The sequence below is a fragment of the Diorhabda carinulata genome, chromosome 4 (genome assembly GCF_026250575.1).
Source record: "Diorhabda carinulata isolate Delta chromosome 4, icDioCari1.1, whole genome shotgun sequence".
In the NCBI taxonomy this organism is placed as follows: Eukaryota; Metazoa; Arthropoda; class Insecta; order Coleoptera; family Chrysomelidae; genus Diorhabda; species Diorhabda carinulata.
In genome coordinates, this window is record NC_079463.1 from 26438286 (window position 1) to 26458287 (window position 20002).

General features: G+C 31.6%; 1 protein-coding gene across 2 annotated transcripts in view; it reads right to left on the reverse strand.

Moving 5' to 3' along the window:
- Window positions 1–20002, reverse strand: part of LOC130892353 (matrix metalloproteinase-2-like) — a 247710-nt gene that overhangs the window by 26683 nt on the left and 201025 nt on the right. For both annotated transcript variants that reach the window (XM_057797741.1, XM_057797742.1), the window contains exons 3-4: window positions 9981–10127; window positions 1235–1377 (exon numbers count right to left, since the gene is read on the reverse strand). In XM_057797741.1, the coding sequence (XP_057653724.1) occupies window positions 1235–1377; window positions 9981–10127 (290 nt within the window). The remainder of the gene's footprint in view (window positions 1–1234; window positions 1378–9980; window positions 10128–20002) is intronic.

Here is a 20002-nt window from a genome sequence, read left to right on the forward strand (position 1 = left end):
GAGGGATCTGAACCCACTGGGATAGCGATCTTGGATCTAGCACAAAATATGCTTGCCCTTCCCCTTTTTGCAGCATGCTGGACCCTTTTTGGGTTATAATAATGGATAATACACCCTACCATAGTAGCGTCCTTCGAAAATTGCCGACAAATACATGGAGATGACATAAGATCTAAAACTGTCAACCATAAAACTCGTCTGGATGGACATGAAAGGAACATAGCCAGTATAAATGCAGCCTTTAGACTTAAAAATGTTCGAAATATTCTTTACTAGTTGTTAGTGCTGTAATTACTTGGAAACACGTTGAATGTGTGGGTGAATAGAAAATGTGGAATCAAATATGTGGGAAATTGATTTTTAACTCGAATGAAATGAATAGGTGATTATAGATAATACGATGCAAACAATTGGATTATACCTCAATTTACTTAATAATATAAGTTCACGAAAAAAACTTTATTAACAATTGACCCACATCGAGTATTCAATTGATTGATTAATGTTATTTATAACTCAAACGTATTTGATATCGTTTCATGTTTTATAAATTTTGGGATTTTTTATTTCATCCGCACGTAGTTTCTAGTATCAATTATTTTTTTAACCCGTGTAGAATAAAAGAATTTTATAAATATTTTCCGTCTTTCAATTTTACTTACACAGTTTTCACTAATAAATTTTTTCAAACTGTGGTTCTATCATTTATCAAGCAAAATTTGATTTCAAACGCTTGGTTAGCATTTAATGGCAGTAACAAAATTTTCGAGATAACAAACAAATTCTTGTAACCACATGATTATTCTGAATTAAAAAGAATGGTATCGGTCATTCTAACTAAATAACTCTGTCCTAAATTCTTCCTTCTGTAGCTCCCCTTTTGAATTTTGAACTCTAAAACAATCTCAAATGCGAATTCAGCCACAAAACTCATTCAATCTTTGAAAATAGATGTAAATTACAAGTTTTGATGCAGTACTGAAGAAATAAACGTATACAGACATGTGCTGAATAACATCTATATAGAGCAACTAGCTTCTTCCTCAACTACTGAACCAAAAATTCTATGATAATAAATGTTTTTTTTGTTTGCATATCATTTAATTTACTCCAAGATGAAGGGTAATATCACTAAGTGAATGAGAAGCCACAATAAAATATCAAAATAATACGGAAAATATAAATCAACGGAATTTGCGAAACTTCTAAACATTATTTATGCTTTTGTACATACCTTCATCACTATCAGTGCTCGTTGTCCATTTTTCATCCGCATCAAAATGAACTTCTACGCTTGATCTAGCTCCTGTTGGAAAAAAGGCGTGAGCTAAAACTTTTCCGGGGCCATCGAATGGAAAATTATCTCCATGCGAACCTCTATAAACAAATAAAATTTTTGTTAACTACACATGTCAATAAGAAATTATTTTCTGGAAATTTTTTCACTTCAATGGCTTAATTTCATAGATTTAGGTGAATTGTATCGAAATCTGGCATTAGATTTTTGCGCAACCAATTATTATGGAGTATTTTGCGTTTTATTATAATAATATACAAACATTCTTCTACTTTATATAGTGAAATCGATTACCTGCTACCTAAAATGATTTGCTTAATTATTTGGAATTAAGGTTTAGACTGTCTTTTTTTCTTATAAGCATGTTGTGCGGTTTTTTTTTCAATTAAGTGCTTGTTGAACTTCTGGTTGAATGACCAAAAGTTTGTGATTGACATAAGTTTAATTCTATGGTGAAAAAGCTCACTTTGCTCCGCACTGACATCTCTTAAATTGTCCAGGAAGTAATCAAGGTGAATATTCAGAAAGGTTCCATGCTCATTAAACATCCTAAATTTTTAAACGTTCTCTTCCATGTTAGAATAGGAAGATTATCTGCATAATATAAATTTTCCATTAACTTTGGCACGACGTCCTTGAATGACATTTATGAGTTTTTCTAATTGAGGGTCCTTGTGGATACAAAGTTAACGTCAAATATGATTTATTTGACAAACGGTCAGGACAGCTTCTAAAACTGTGTGTAAACTTGTGGTTCTATAAGGTTGTTGCGTAAAATATTCTCTCCAACTGCCCTCGTACATAACCTGTATTAGAATGATCAATCAATGATGGAAACGTATTTTTCATTTAAAGATATATCCACATTCAATAGGAATGTGACACAAAACACATTTAGAACTAATTGAACGAACACAATTTTTTTACGAATAGTTGAAATGAACAATAAAATCAAGAATTTAACTCAATAACATGCCTCATTAGTCACAAATAATTATTTCCTAGTAGAATCTGCGAACACATAGGAAACATTTAATTATTATTTGAGAAACGTCTAAAATGCATCATTAGAAACGGTTTACCTGTTCATTTTGATGAATAGTTAACTAAAAATTGAATGCCATAAGTTTATATCACACAAATTGGAAATATAGAAATAAAGAAATTTATAAACATTAAAAATGAAGGTAAACATTTTAATAATAAAATAGAATTAGAAAAAACAGAAAATGTGAAAACAAGATAAAACTGCCTACCACTTTTAGACGTAATTATCAAATCTATTTGTTTTTATATAACCATATGGAGAGAACTGTGTACTAGATAAGTGCTTCTCCAGCCTCAGCAACAGGAAATAGTCACTAGGCGCAAAATCTGGGCAATTAGGTGGTAATTCCAGATATCCTATTTAAACCGTCACAAAAATTCCTGAACTGCCATGCAAGATAGCAACAACTACACTCAGTATGCTTTACCCTTGATGGCTTCACGTATCTAAGTCTGGAAATCGCCACATGAATCCTCGAAAACTTTACCTGTAGAAAGTGTAACTTTTTTCGTTGGTAATAATATGGTGTCTACCCCAAAGTTGATTTTATTTCACGAAGAACAAATTATATATAAATAAAGTTTCGTCTCGCTACCATAGTTTGGTCTCAGCTCTGACGAGATTCCACGTAGTTACTTGTCAAGTATTTTATATCAATTCTCAACTCATGTGTTAATAACTGTCGTTGAAAATTATTATCGTACGCTCTTTCCAATATTAAGGTTTTCGAAATACTGTCTAGCTGATTTGAATATCGACATTAACTCGCTACATATTGTTTCCTCATTGTTTATTATTAAATTGTATAATGTGAACGTGAATGCGGACAAATTCTTTGTCCATAAAACTGAAATCAAGATTCGCACTTCCACATAAGACAAATCTTTTGGCAGCTGTAATCTTTCTGAATCGATTGGAAATATTCACTATTAATCCGCACGACATCGACAGCTGTATGATAAGTAGCACCATGTGTCTCCACTATGGGACTTGGTATTTAATTTTAAAATTCTGCGGTTTGTAACTATTTTTATGATTATCCCTAGTGCCATACGTTTTTTAAATAGCAAACTTCACATGGATGAAAATTCTTGATAGTAATAAGAGCTCCGTTGATAAATTGAATTAAAGTTGAGTTTAAATTGTGGAACAAATTATCAATTGGTTTTACCATTACCATATCATCCATAAATCTAGTTAGTATGAAACACGATCGACGAGATATTTACTTCTTCAATTTAGTTAAACTAATGCACAGTAATTTAATGAACTAATAAATAATTCCAAAAAGATTTTTTTCTTAAAAATTCAAATAAATCAAAAACTACTAATACTAGTTATGGAAAATGTTAAGTGAAGGGACATTATTAACACGCTTATTTGACTTGTTAGTTTGTTTGTTGGCCTTTCTGTTTAGATGGACTTATTTTCAACTGAATTTCTATTAAATTTTATGAAGCTATTGACTTATAATTTTGCATAATCTCTCGCTTTTGATGATAATGAATATTTCAATAAAAAATTGCAGAAATATTCGATAATATCGAATTGATTAATTTAATTTTTATTTGAAGCAGAATGTTCTATTGACCATTTTTGTCACTTTATAATAGTATTTTTTATTATATTAACTGGTTTTTACAAATTTAATTACGAATTTTTGTAAAATTAATCATCAACTCTTGTGCCAAATGAAGTTTCAATGTATAAAATAGTTGTAATAATTTAATGGTTCCTGAATGCCGTTTACAACGTTATGATTGTTAGATCAAGTCTCATTAAGTACAAAGAAAAATCCGTTTTTTTTTTAAATTAAAATTTTATATAAGAAATTCATGATTTTTTTCAATAATACCAAATTAACCCGTGCCTTTGACATGCATGAAAATTAAAAATTATTGACGTATATCTTAGTATAATTGGTCTTCGATAGTCCAGTCAACAACGTGAAAAAAAGAGAGATAAAGGTTCTCAAAATATAAGTGATAACCCATTGAATTACAAATCATCTATAAAAATGTTTTTGAAGGATTTTGGAGCAGGTAAAAAATTGCAATTTTTATTAAACAAATAAGATGTAACTAAATGATATTTGTTTTCGTTCATAACTCGAAAAATATTAATATTTGAGAAATATGGAAAAAGCTCGTTAATGAAGAGAAAATTTCCGATAAAAAACTCCGGGCTATTGGAACTCTATTTCCATTATTTATAATTTTAATTTGACATTGGAAATAGGGTTCCCCGACACGTGCGCCATGCATAAAGAGAATTATTATAAAATTTTTTGCACTTTGCTGTGTATAAATGTTTGTTGTTGTTAATAATTTGTTTTTGCGCCAGAAAAATATAACGTTCGTTGAAATTTGTTATAATAAATTGTTAAACTAATAAACAATTGAATGAGTAATTTTTTGCCAAAACATTGATAAGTGTAAGTTACGATTTTCAAACGCAAAATAATTTTTTAACTAATTATAGAAATAATCGAAACACGTTTTATCGCAGAATCTTATGAATTATATACAAAACAAAAAGGCTCCACGAAGTTTTAAATTTACAGACCAATTATTTATACCTTTTATCCCATTATTTAGGGCAACTGATAAAACTTTTTTTCCAACGGGGATCGATTCTTTCTGGTCAATTTTTGAATTGACGTAAAATGTTATAAAAAATTTATTTCTGATGAACTCTCTTTAGCGGCGGCGCTTACATCAACAATCGCGCGGAGGCCTGTTTTCAACGTTAAAGTAAAAAATTATATATAATGGAGATAGAGTTCTGGTAGCTCAGATTTGTTATAGGAAATTTCCTCTTCTTATCTTATTTTGTTAATAGCAATTGCAATTTTTTACCTGCACCAAAATCCTTCAATCCTTCGTAACTAACATATAGGCATTTAATAATTAGCTGAAAAATCTGTCATTGAGTAAATTTAAAGTTTATTGTCCCGTACAAAGTGACAAAGCTATTAAAAAATTGGTATAATGTGCGAAAAAGTAGTTAAAGACTAAATGAACAAACTTACAACATGACAATTTTTTAAAAATCAGTTAATAATTTTACAGTAAATTATATATAGCAAAACTTGTATAATTTTTTTTGGTCATCCTGTATATATTCAACAAATTTGACAGTGAAATTTATATTTTTGGTTACTGTATCATTAGACTCTCATTGAAAATGTTTCTACTGCTAGTTATAGAAATTCGACTGGATTTCTCTAGAAAAATATTTGTTTCGCGGTTACGAGGGAGGATTCAAAAGTATGTAACTTTTTGATATTTCCGTCTTGTAACCAAAATGTGGATTTTTTTGCGTCGTCGACACATCAAACATCGCGTGAATTTTCTTTTAATCATGATTTTACATTATATTCTTCACTTTGATTCATTGTATGTTTTTGAGTAAATCCACAATCTTGCGATACACTTAAATCCTTTTCAAACTTCAACTGCCAACTTAAAATCGATATAATTTTCGTCCATTCCTCTCCTAGACCCAAAAGCTCTCTTCATACGACCAATTTTCAAGTTCTTCAGCTAATTGCAACTTTTTAATTTTATTTTGACGTAAACCATCTTATATAAAGGATGTCCAGGAACACTTTGTCGAAATTTAAGGAGCGTGTGAAAGTTCGAATAAACTTTTGTTATCAGAGCTTTTGATTCGAAATAATAATCATCTATAGTTTTAGAAATGAAAACGTCGTTTTATACCTCACTCTTAATTAGCCATTGCATTACCATGAAAATTGAGTGATTGATTACAATATCTTTGAAGTCAGTATATTTAATAACATTACACACAGAAGAATTCTGTATTATATAGGGAGCAGAAACTCTGGATTTTTTTTAATGACAATTAACTAGAACTACGAAAATGAACGTGACACAATGCGATTTCCAAATATGATTAATAAGATCAAAATAATAAATAAAAATGATACAATTGTATAATTTTAATAATTGTAATATGTAAATAGTAATCCATCGAAATCCAGTGGTAACAAATTTCCTTTGACTTAGTAACAAAATAATAGTCCAGAAGGGAGTAACAGATTTACGTGATTATTCGATGCAATAGATGTTTCCACCTAACTCCTACGTGATAACTAGCTGACAATGTTTCGAGGGATCATTAACAGTATAAATGTTTGTGGCTCTAGCTGATGTTACTATGTTATAGTCAGCTATTGGGTTAACTACAAGTTAACTACAATTTGACAAATTTTTAGCTGGGAAGAAATGATTGAATGTATAGTTTTGCTTCGAGAGTGATATTCTCTGATGCGTCTCAACAATTATCGCTAGAGAAAACGTAATTAACCAAATTTTTACCAGATACCTAAACTAAAAATAGTGAAAAACAAAATATAACACTCATTTTTCTGAACACACTACTACATAATTTTGTTCATTTCTATTGGATTCAATTGGGAAATTAAATGAATTAATTAAATACGTGTTTTTTCTTATCCCCTAGGCAATATATAATTTAATTAAATGCTCTCGCTATTTCTGTGGATACAGTAAATAAAATCTATCGTTAAAGAACAGCTTTATATAATTTTATGTCCCATAAAGTCAGGAACGATTCAATGTGGCGTTCAATCGTATTTCCTATCAAGGTTAGACTGATTGTCTGGAAAATGTTTGGTAATAGGGCTTGATATACTAACATAAATTAGATTATACACGTCTTCTCTGTCAGGTTTGAAGATAGCGAAACATACATGTAGCAGGTTACATCTTGCATAAATTTAAGAAACACATAAATTTCTCAAAGTACAACCGAAATGTGGGTTATGAACTGAACCAAATATACGGTCCTTTTTTACTGGGCAGTACGATTTCGATGTACCAGATATGGGATGATTATAAACCATAGATTTCATGTTTCTTAATACATCAGGAAAATTCAAAATACGATATTTTATACGAGACTTGCTAGTTAAGTTTTGAGGTAGGAAGACAAAAACAAATTTAATTGGATATGGTTTTATTGGTTTCCTACGACCACTTATGAAAATGATACATTGCACACTCATTTTTACCTAAGAAAGTAACTTATTTCACACATACTAAAAAATAACGAAACATACATGTATTGAAATTCTCCTTTTTCTTATTTTATATATGGTCTCGAACGATAGAAGGAATACCTAACCTGGCTGGGTGACGAAAGGCAAAAGGCCAAATTCAAGAACACTAAAGAAGTAGACATAATGATTTTTTGAGGTTGTATTAGTGTTTAGAATAAAAATTGAAAGTTTGTTATGATTTTTTTTCAAATACATACTAGTGTAGTGTAAGATAATTTAAATGTTAAAATTAAAAGTTATTATTATTACTGGCTAATGTATAAAGTAGATGAATGAAAATTTATTCTCCATAGTACACAACTCGTTGGAAAGTGTATTTCGCACTCGGTAGGTTTCAGCACTCGTTGCTATGCGGCTCGTGCAAAACAGTAACTAGTGCGAAATGTACCACTTTCCAAACTCGTTTTCCATTCCGATTGATGGACTTCCAAAGCATGTGATTTGAACTATCAATCGCTTCTTCAGGTGTAGAAAACCGTTGACCTAGCAATTTATTTGTGATCTGCGGGAATTAGAAGAAATAAGGACTGTACAGCAGATGAACCATCAATTCGATGTTTTGACCGTTCAAAAACGCTTTTATTTGAACTGATGTGTTAGAGCTCGCGTTATAGTGGTGGAGAATGATTCATCTCTTGCAATTGGTTTCCCCGATTTTTTCACACTTCTGGCAAACAAATGATTTTGCGCCATTCAGAAATGACCGTTCTACGTTTCTCTGATAGAACGGTGGCGACATGTCCAGTTATTCCGAAAAAACAGGCTGCCATTTACTTCGAAGTGCTTCATGCGCGCAAACCCTTACAGTCGATTGTTGTTTAGTTTTGGGTTTTCAGCATTTCTTTGCACCAATCGAAACGAGCTAAAATTCCATTTGAAATAATATTTTTATGGATAATAATTCATCTGAGATAATAGGGGATTAAATTAAAATGCAACTTAGGTATGTATCGCCATCTATAAGCAAAAAAAAATAAATTTTGGATAATATTCCTTTTGAATTTTTGCTCCTCACTTGTTATATGCTTAGTTGATCTGTTTGTACGTAAAACACGTTAATAACCTACCTAATGCTTACAAAGTTTGTCATTCACACATTTCTAATATTACAGTTGCAAAACGACATCGAGAATTGGATAAATAGGTGGAAGAAAAGTTCTTTGAAAAATATGTCGTATCTCATATTTTTAAATGCCAATATAAAATGATGCCTGTAATGCCACAGGAAACATTGAAAATTAGCTGGATATACTTTTGATTCCTTCTTTCAGAATTATTCTTATACTACAGACAAACATCCAAGTTTTAAGTGGATGTAGCTGAAACAAAGTGAAACAAAGTTTTGGGACAACAACAGAACTGTCAATGACACAGTCTCAGTTGTAGATAGGAGTGCCATTTTCTATTTGAAATGGAATATTTATCATATTTGCAATGATTGGTGTTTTGGAATACGTTTTGTTTAAAAGCCATCTTAATCCGTATTTATCATTACAAAACCAAGATTGTGTAAAATAAAAACGTTGCAGTGGCTTTTTTTTCATTTTCTAAAAATTTTTATAAATTCTCATAAATAGTATATTTGCATCTCCCCTATTACTTAAAGCTTATATCTTGGATTATTTCAGGGTGAATAATATATTTTATGGAAAAAAATTAAACATACGTGCTCATCTAATCAACAAATCATAGTATAATTCAAAGAAGAATGTCAATACCTTACTCTTAAATAAGGTTCAGGTAAAATAGTGAATTTATGAAAATTCTATTTTGAAATATTTGGACGGTTAAATTTGACTTATAATCAACGATAGCGTAGGTTGCAGCTAACAATACATAAATATATGAAAACCAATTAATCTTTCCCACTATTTCAAGTTATATCCACAAGAGACGAATAAACAAGTGCAATGGAATTAAAATCGGGGTGATGAGGTTGAAATCTCAAAGTATTGTGAACATAATGTGCTGATATTTGAATAAGTCTTAGATCTGTGCGTAATCATCTTTATAGTATTATAAAAATATACTTTTAGCATATCATATATACGAATGTAGGGGATTTTTTAGACTGCCGTTTTTGTTTTTGATAGTTCATGTCAAGGAAATCAACAGACTTGCTTTATGATTTAAAAACAAGCAAATCAAGAACGCAAAACATTATCAAAAATATACATTTTTTGACGGTTTGCATTTAATTGTATAGAATGATGTCAACCTTCTGAATATTTTTGCCTTGCTTTATAATATTTTTCATTGTGCGCTGTCAAATACCAACAACTTGTGCCATTCTTTTTTGTATTCTTGTGAACGAAATCCCATATACATTTCATGACTTGGTGCATATAACTTCTCATACTTAACAAGCGATTTCATTTCCATATTGAAAATTCTTTCAGAGAATGTATCGCTATAGCGGTAACTAAATGAAAAGTGAAATGCAAAATTCTGAATAATTGAAATTGCAGTAGTAAACATCAAAATGTTTGCATGAAAATACGTAAGCTACACTGTGAAAATTACCTTACCTATGAAAATAGATCAATATATCTGCCTTGTCGCTGTCAACTTCCGTGAATTCCAGACGAGAATGTTTCGACCAGACTTGCAAAGCCTTTGAAATAACAAATCGGACATCGTCGAGGTTTAAATTGTCCACATTTCTGCTTCTCACACTGAAACAAAATTGAAATGGTTTTATAAAGTGAAGGTAAAACCGAAATAAAACATTTCAATGACTAAAAAGGATTCCTTGTAAGTTGAAAATCCTGACGTAGAAAACCTCCTCAGAAATGATAAAAATGGAATTTTAGTATTCAGGACAATATAATATAAAAAAGCCTTGACCATATTGTAAAAACCGTTTGAAAATATACAGGTCATGAAAAGACCAGCTATGAGAAAATTAACATACGCAAATCTCTTATGGAAAACCCAAAAGATTTTGAGAAATCACTTCATTTATGCTAAATAAAATAACGTTTACTATCAATAACAGTGATACTGGAATAATAAAAAATACGTACGAGATAAATAGTAGTTATTAAATTCTTAACAAGTGTGCAAATTTTGAATTTATAGGATCGTGGTTAGTGGTTATAGAGTTCAAGGATTTCTCGATATTAATTCATGAAATTCTTGTATTGTTATTGATTCTCAATAAGTGTATAAAATTTTGAGATTTTTCAATTACACAAACCTCGATTTTGGTTTCTTAAAAGATTAAAGACGGTTGGAAAATATCAACAGAGTTTTGTCATTCTGTTGCTGATTTTTTCTACTTTTGTGATTTGTCAGGCTATTCAGAAAGTAGTCAGTCAGCCGGCTTCCAGCCATCACAATGGAAACATTTACACACTACCCGCTTATCAAAATTAGTCTGCAATTTGTAAGTTGTAAGATGCAGTTTTTGTTATGGTGTTCGATTACAAAAAACCTAAAACCAATGTGTTAGAAGAACGAAAATAAATATAATCATAATATCTAAAATAAAAAAGACTTGAATAATACAATGCCATGTTACTACTTATTAGTGGTAAGTAGTGTTTATAATTTTATACAAATTGTGAATCTCTGTGTTATTATGGAATAATTGAAATGGTTCCTCCTTTAAAGTAATTTTTTCATTACAAATATGTTTTAATGGAAAACCGTGATGAGTATCAGAAATATTTTAGTGTCGTAGGGATTTATGCAATAAAAAAATTAAACAAAATACTAAATAAAAAATTGGTTGAATTTCTGATCTACAGCGTTTATTAAATTGACAGCATATAAAAAATAGACGTACATCAACTTGGTTGTTTTATTAATGTATATCTAAGTATTGGGAAAGGAACCAGGTAGATATTGTAGACATAAAGATTATTGTCAACATATTGAAACGTTTTTTCCTATGGTTGCAGTAATCTAATATTATACACAATGTTTTATTTTTATTGGCCAACCAATATTCTTCATTTTATTTGTATATTTAAAAAGAACAAAATGTTCTAGTTCCTTTCTATTATATTAAATTCTATTTTATTTGTATAAAACTATCTTGTAGATAAACTTCATATTATGAGAGGCAATTCTTTGCTCTGCACCTGATCGACTTAAATATTATTTTTATTATTCTCCCTTAACCATTTCACCACCGATGTTCTAGCATTTTTAATTCATCTCTAAAGAAAAATAATTAAACATCTACAAACCGCACAAAATACACTTCATCATCCGAAGAGCATTATTTAGAATCAGAGTGATCTTTAGGTTTTGAATCACTGAAACCCAAATCTGGAGAACATGACGATTGTTGCAATAGCTTGTGTGCTTAATCATTATCCAAAAGAATTTTCTCCGGCGTTTTTTACACAACACGGGATCATTTTTGTGTGGGATAACAGTTGTGATTGATGTTCTTCTACCACATTTAAACTCAAATTTGCTTAATGTATTCGTCAAATCTTTTTGAATTTAACATGATAAAATTTTGGGTTTCTACTTTGACAGACTTTTCAGTTCCTACCGTGAATCTACCCATAATAAGTGTCAATGTGACAGGTATCTATGTATGTATGTATGGAATTGGTGTCTCGTATACACTGCTATCCAAAGGATTTATTGTGTCTCCCTTTCTTACTGCGATACTGGAGAACTCTGTGATCACGGCTGATCCATTAATCCCACTCCTTACAAAAAGTCTAGAATGTGGGATGGCTTCAATTGCCAGAGATCTTCGTCTTCTGTTTCAAGCGCTCCCAGGTGCAGTGCTCTGGAGTTCGTTAGTGTTTCACATTTCGATAGAATGTGGATACAGGTGCAACAAAACCTGCACGCCGCATTAACTGCTAGGTCTAGCGTCTTCTGGTGTACTCCTGTTAGTATTCTTAGATTGATACATTCAGCAGATCTACTCTGGTTATAGTTTCCCAGAAGAGTCTTTGCCTGTTTCAGCCCGTCGTTGTTGGTCCTAATAATTGGTTTTCCTCTTAGCTACCTTCTTTTCCAGTGCTTTATCCAATGTTCTGTAGCTGATACCACAGAAGGGATAGGGTCCCATGAAGAGCTTGTCTGCCCCCGCTTTAGCGAGCCTTTCAGCTATTTCATTTCCCTTTACTACGATGTGTCCTGGAATGCACTCTAGGGTATTTTATTTTTCTTGCTTATCTCATTTAATTTTTTTAGGAAATCCTAAACGAGTTTGTTTTTTATGATATTAGGGCCTAGAGTTCTAATGGCTGCTTTACTATCGGACAGGATGATAATCTCCTGCTTGCGATAGTTCCTCTCTAGATTGAACTGAACACATTTCTAAATGGCATTTAGACCAATATAACATGAGAACAAATGATTATTTTGATTTATTAATGGATCAGTGACAGAGCAAACAGACCAGCCTCGTGAATATTGTGTAAAAGTAGTTTGGTCATATTAAATTGCCATCTAAGCTTACACTAGATAGTTTTATAGCGATTTCCTTGCTCTGAAGACGATCGTACTGCTTCTCTCCTATAGAACTCCTATCATAATTGTACTTGAGAAAAATATCCTCTTAATCGCTCACTCAAGGAGGTTGTGATGGATTGAATACACATCACACCCAGGTTGAGTGAGTAATCACGAAGGATAATTGATGAATAAGATGTCTTGACAAAATTCATGGAGTGTTTGAATTAAAAATCCCTTTATTCATCTTAATATCATTCATTAATAAGAAATTTTTATGAAAAAAATAATAAATAACAGAAATTGTGCTGGTATAGTATTTTTAATACGCGTTTGTGTGACTTTCTTTGTTATAGATGAATTTCTTGAAAAGTATATCATAGAAAGATCACAAGGAGAACTTATGAACTAATTAGATAGGGAAATTAGATCTCAAATAAGTTTCAACACTGGTAGTGTATTAATTCTTTTCCACTACCTATATATACAAAAACTGAAAATGAACTGTAATTTTTTATAGTGGCAATAAACATCAATAACGTTACTAATAAACACCATAAAATAACAAGCAAATAACATAGATGAACAAAAAAAAGAGGAAAGAATTTGCACTGACATTTCAATGGCTTATCAATTACTAGTTATAGATACGGAGTAATCTTTTTAAAGTAGTCTAATTCTGCTAAAGATACCATCTATTTTGGTAGTTTTTTTACATGTAGAATAAAACAGATTTCTTAATATTTGATAATTTAACATAAAAAAAACTTGTTGTCTTAGTTTAAGAAACAAATGTTCAAATCACCGCCGATTACCAATTTCCAAAATATGTCATTTGTCCAAGGAGAAGACGAATGGGAAATTGATCCACGATAAACTGAAATATGGTAAGTGAAATTGGTTGTCAATCTAGATATGCTAGTTGATTCACTATCTGAAAAAGCAGTTGTTAAATTGTGGATCTTGAGAGACATGTTTCTCATATAACATCAAGATCCAATTGATTCGCATCTTTTTTACACCATGTTTCGGTTAGTAGAATAACATCAGCGTTGAGATAGACCGACTCAATTATGTGAAAATATTTTTGAGTCAATTGATCACATGGTTGCTGCTGATAAAGACTGCGATGAAATTGGTTGACGACTTTTGGAATTTTCACGATCACCCTTCAGTCTTCAGTCGGTTTTATAGGATTGCTTTTTTCAACTCTAAAATCAAATATTCTCCTGAATTTGTGGCTCAAGTACATGCAACATATAGTAGTTGACGTGATTTGAGACCAACAATTTGAGTCATGATATAAGTGAATGTTATGAACGGTTATTTCTTTACAAGACACAATTGAAAACTGCTTATGGATGACTTGAAGGTTGCTATTTTTCCTCTGTTGAATGAGAGTGCATTACAATTTGGATTGATTTGATGGCTTCTTATTAATGATGAATAAATACTTTTATCTGCGTTGGTGTCTATATTTAGTTGATTGCAACTCCAGCCATAGATTTAGAGGCATAGTTCTTTAGAGATCAATAGGAAGATGAGCTTTATCATTTTTTTAATACTCCTTGAGTGTCAAAGAAATATAGGCGTAGCCCAGAAACAAGATAAGTCAGTTTTGATGTTTTTTTTAATATACAGACTTGAAAATTCTACTACTATGCTCAGAGGTTTAATTTTTTAATAAACTTATGTTCTACCGCTATAAAAATTATATCTATCTATTCGTGTCAAAAGTTAGATCCACATCGTCCACATCGATGTGCCATATGCCTAATAAAACTCAACAAAAGACACGCAACTTCATTATCTCGGAATTGGAAGAGTTCACATTGTCATGTGACAATATTCAGAAACCAGAAACTAAAAAATAGTCAAATAGTCCTGTGACTATTTTTGTACAAGTCTTGATACTAAATCGAATTCAGAAGATAAACATCCATCCCTAGCCATAACCTCAAATCAAAAACCGAATATTCTGAGAATCGGAAGTGCTTTGAATTAAAACTTATTTTTTTCTAACCAGTTTTCCCATCTGATATAATTATTTTGTTACTACACTTGTAGTTTAAACTATGAACAATATGTTGATAGAAAAACGAACGCACAGACAAACAGAATCTCTGCGTAAGTCTCTTCCCTGTGAAACATTGAGACCCTTGTAGAACAATGCTTAAAAAGATTTCTTCGAACACTTCGCTCATTATTAACTTTAAAAAGTTTGGTCCCACTCTAAGAAAACACTTATTTACCACACCGAAAAAAATATTTTACCCAGCAATTTTCTTTAAGTTTTAGGAACAGTCGGTAATTGCCAGGGGTCAAAAGCGAAGCCTGTGTTATTATAAATGGGTTAGGGGTGAATTTTCATGACAGCAATTACTACTTACGCAACAACTATCAACTAGTATGTCCCATATCCTCATGTATTAGAACAAGTTGTGACTTAAATTATGATTTAAAAACTTGTGTGATTAGATGTAGGTATCGATCTAGGGGAAGAGAATGTTGAGAGTTTAAATGCTTTTTAACGAAAAAAAATATTTTGTCAAAAAGTTTTCAAACAATGAAATATGGAAAATCTGGATTCAATCATTGTACAGATTTCAACATTGTGGTTAGAGACTAAAATATTCTTTCGGTGTTCGTTTCTTAATAATCATTTGTATGCATGCCCCAAGAGGTTAGGGTTGAAGTTAACTAACCCCAACGCATTCCCTTCTACTCCTTTCGAGAATGTTTTGAGGGTATACGACAAGTCGAGTGAATTGAAATGAAATCTAACATGCTCTGAGGACATGAGATAATCAGGAGAGACATTTTAATTAAAATATAAGGATGACATTTCACATTAGAGTATATTAACACCGTTAACTTTTTACATCTGGCATTGAGCTTAAATTTTAACAAGTAATAGTTCTGAAATAATAAAATTCTATGAATTAAAAGGGGCGGTCAATACATCCAAGATCTTTTGAATCAAAGATTTTTTGAAAGAAAATGACTGTAGTAGCTCATTCTAGATTTTATAGAAGGCTAATAGCAGATGCGCGGAACAATGTTGACCTTTCAAAAAAATTAAAATAATCGAGGACTTATTAAACCCCTCTTGTATATCTCCACTGCAAAAATTATACATACAAAAAATATAAATACAATCTTTTTTGGTATGTTTCAGGCGAGTATTTTTCAGAGAGAACGTCTTTCAAGTCAGTAAATGTGTAATTTAGCAACTTCTCCATAAGTATCGAGCAACAGAAAATGTGTGTGTGAGAGAGAAAGTTGGAAGGGGATGACCAAGGGATGTCATCCTATCATAGGATATGGCAACAGTGTCTGATGATTTGGATTCAACTAAAACAATACGTCGAAGGCAGCTTGTTAACTTATTGTCACAACGACGTATAAGAAAAGTTTTATAGATACAGATTCATAGGCGTTGTTGCTTGACACACAATTGGGTGAAGAGATCTTAATAAAAATTTCACTCACTGATTGGATGGAGTTAAATTTGGGATGATATCTTAAATATATTCTATAGAAAAAATTCAAGAATAAAAAAAATTAGCAGGATACAAATCTTGAGAGATAACCTGTAGGCATTATTTCTAAAGTTTCTTAAAAACAAACAACATCTATTCATTTCTTTCCAAATATTTGGCGGACAGTTAAATCAAGCTTTCCAAGGATCTAAGTTAGTGCTGCCAGTACATTTGGTCTTTTGAAGATAATTTTGTAACAGACGGTGATGATTCAAAGAGAAACACGACTTATTTTTATACATCGAATAAAAGTAAATCAAAAAGAAAATTTCCTCCGACGGAATAGAATTTGATTTTCTGCAGTGATGTCTACTCTAATACAAATATTATTTATTGGAAAAACGATGTCAACGTTACGCAAAGATGGATGGAATAAGGAAGCACAAAAATTAGTTATTTTCCATTCATTTCCCTTGCCTTTTCAATCGACTTCAACTTTATTGAAAAGCATTTTGATGCTATCAGGTTTTCCTCATCAATTTGCAAAAATGTCAATTTGTTTGGGTAAATCATTTTATCACATTATAAAATAAACACATAGCTTCAATTGAAAAATGTAAGAATTTTCAATTTTTCATCCCATTGACAATAAATATATACAGAGGAAGTCTGTAATTTGGATTCCGATACTTAGTATTTCAAATCCCGATTTTTAAAGAGAATAATAATATAATAATATATACAGGGCACCCCAATTTTGTTGAAGATTGTTGAATCATTCTAATAATATACAGCTGGTAGGACTGCAATATCAGGATTGTTATAAATGTTATAAATATCTTTGAGGGCTTCTCACTCCTTAAAGGTTAGGTTGAAAGGCGAAGATTTTGATGCTCGGAGGACCTTGGAAACATCTGATAATTTCGGCTTGGTTGAGAGGGAGTTCAGAGATGACCTCCTCTGTTAGGCAAATGATGGTTTCTATTGGTATGGATTTGGGTGTGACAGCGTAATTGAAGCCTGTGGCAAGAGCTTGTTTGGCACATTGGGGGATAGGGATGTCGGAATAGTTGTGGAGAAGTGAGCCCATATCAATAGTTTTTGGAGGAGGTTTTTGGAGCGGAATCAGTTTGGATAGTTCATCTTTTTGGATTTGGGTCTTTTTGTCGAATATATGCTGAGCTTTCTGGTTAGATAAACGATCGAAAGTGTCCAATATTAATGGGTAAACTTGGAAGGAGTGTATTTGTTGAAAAATATTGAGAAGCCGGAGATTGGTTGCGTGAAGATTTTTTCTAGTGGTAAGGATGGAATTTCTAAGAAAGAAACTGGCATAGTCGAGGCTACGAGAGATTGTTGATGATTTCGTGTGATGTTAGAGTTGAAGGGATTTGGTATGACTACTTGATAGTCACGACAAGCTTTGAGAAATTTTAGGTATAGAGAAGACGGTATTTACGAATTAGGAGTGTGCTGTAGGATTTGGTTAAGGGAAAACAATCCTCACTGTAGAGGCGAATGAAATGTACGGAAAGATTTCCACGGTCAGGGTTATGAACAGAAGAACTAGGTTCACGTGTCGAACCGCGTTGGAATTTTGAAGTTTCTCGACGTTTCAACTGATCTCCGCACTCTCCCGCCAATAATATACTTCCCACGTGCGTCAAAACCCTAAAACCTGCCAACAGATTCCCTATAATTATATGGTCCAGGCGATAAGCTCCCCAATTAGCTCAAGACCAGCAATAAGTATGTTACTGTCAACAGTGTTCTTGATGCTTTCCGTTTCTTCAGTGAAATTCCGAGAAGTATGCAGATTGAGGCCTTAGAAACAACCGAAAAAAAGGGGTGATCTTTTGTGTGAAGCAGGCATAACGAATAACCACCTTATCCCTACCCACCCTTTTCTTGATAATGGCTCCAAAGTGGGAGCCGAAACGTCGAGAATTTTCAAAATAGAAGCATTAATATATCAAAAGTTCTAATAAGAAATTGAAGAAATTTTATATATAAACAATTTCTTCAATTTCTTAGACCTTGTGATATATTAACACTTCTGAATGTTTTTGATTTTAGTTGTCTTCTGTTTTAAAATTATTTTTTTCTTAATAATTCTGGAAAGATTGATAAAAATTGACGATTCGACTTACTTTAGTCTTTATCAAAATATCAATATTCCAAAGGAATAAAGTTATGATAACATGTAATCAAATTATTCGATTCAATTAAACAAATTTTTATTATGTCGAAATCGAAATTTGTTCTGAACATTTCTAACGACGAAATAACTCATTCCTCTAGCTTTTCAACATTTGCCGGTATCAATTTGAAAGCCTCGCCTTTGTTCCATTGAAAGAAGTCTAAATGATTGAGATCTGGAAATATCGGTAGTCATTCCAACGAAATATTCACGATCAGGTCTTGCGGGAGAGGGATTTGAAACATTTGCAAATCATCTTATTGCTATTAAGCGAAACTGATTTTTCTTAACTACATGGTGTGTGATAATAACTAGGTTAGTATAATAATTTAAGATTATTATATTGAAAATTGACATGAAAGTTATATTGAAGTTATTAGTCAATAAAATTTAAGAGATGAAGCGAAAAACATTTTTAAAACACCACGTAGGTTAGGTGTAACAGATTAGGCTACGTTTCATAGCAATGGTAGAGTTAGTCGCCATAATATGCAATACTAGACCGAAACAAATCCCTGTTGACTGCATGAGATTTAACATCAGGATTTGTAAGTGTGCAACGCGCTATTCTAGGTGAACATGTGATAAATTATATCAAATTCACAGAAGTCACTCACATCAACTGTGTTTATTTGAATGTTTAAAAATTTGTTATCAACCCATCTCCTTTTTTTGTACCCATATCGCTGTAGATTTAAAATGACGATAATGCAAAACTAATCTATAATGAGCCAACAATAGCCGTGTAATAAAAGGAGGTAGTTAAACAAAAAATTATGCATTATGTACCACTTATTTTGTCTTTGTATTAAGAATAAATTAATGAAGAGTTGGTAACACAATGAAACATTTTTGGTTTTCAATTTCAAATAACTATCGCTATATATAGGAAGATGGTGGAATAAGACATATTTTATAATTCTAATGAATATTGACAACCAAACTAAAAGTTTCCAAATGAAAATAGAGAGAAGAACTTTTGTCTAAGTCTTTGATTTGTTTCCAGCTAGTACATCAAAGTAGAACTTGCGGAATATGAAGCAAAATGTTCTAAAGTTAGTGTGATGTCTATTTGGAGAGATTGACGGCGCCACGTACAACCCCGATACGAACTTTATTAGATTACTCGAAAATTTATTGCGTTTAATATGGATTGACGTCTGTATCGGCCAATAAATAAGTATAGTATCTACCAACAGACATCATGTATAGCGAAGATGATTTGTATGGTGGACGTAAGTAGTTTTATGTGCACAATTACGGTATTTTGTTTTTTACTATTTGAAAGGGTATTTATATAAACGATGCAGTTTTGTCATGAGTTGATTGCATCAAAAATGTACAATCTTGATAATTGTTTATTGCAGGTAAATGGTTTTATATACACATTTATGGTAATAGCATTAAATATATATATATATATATATATATATATATA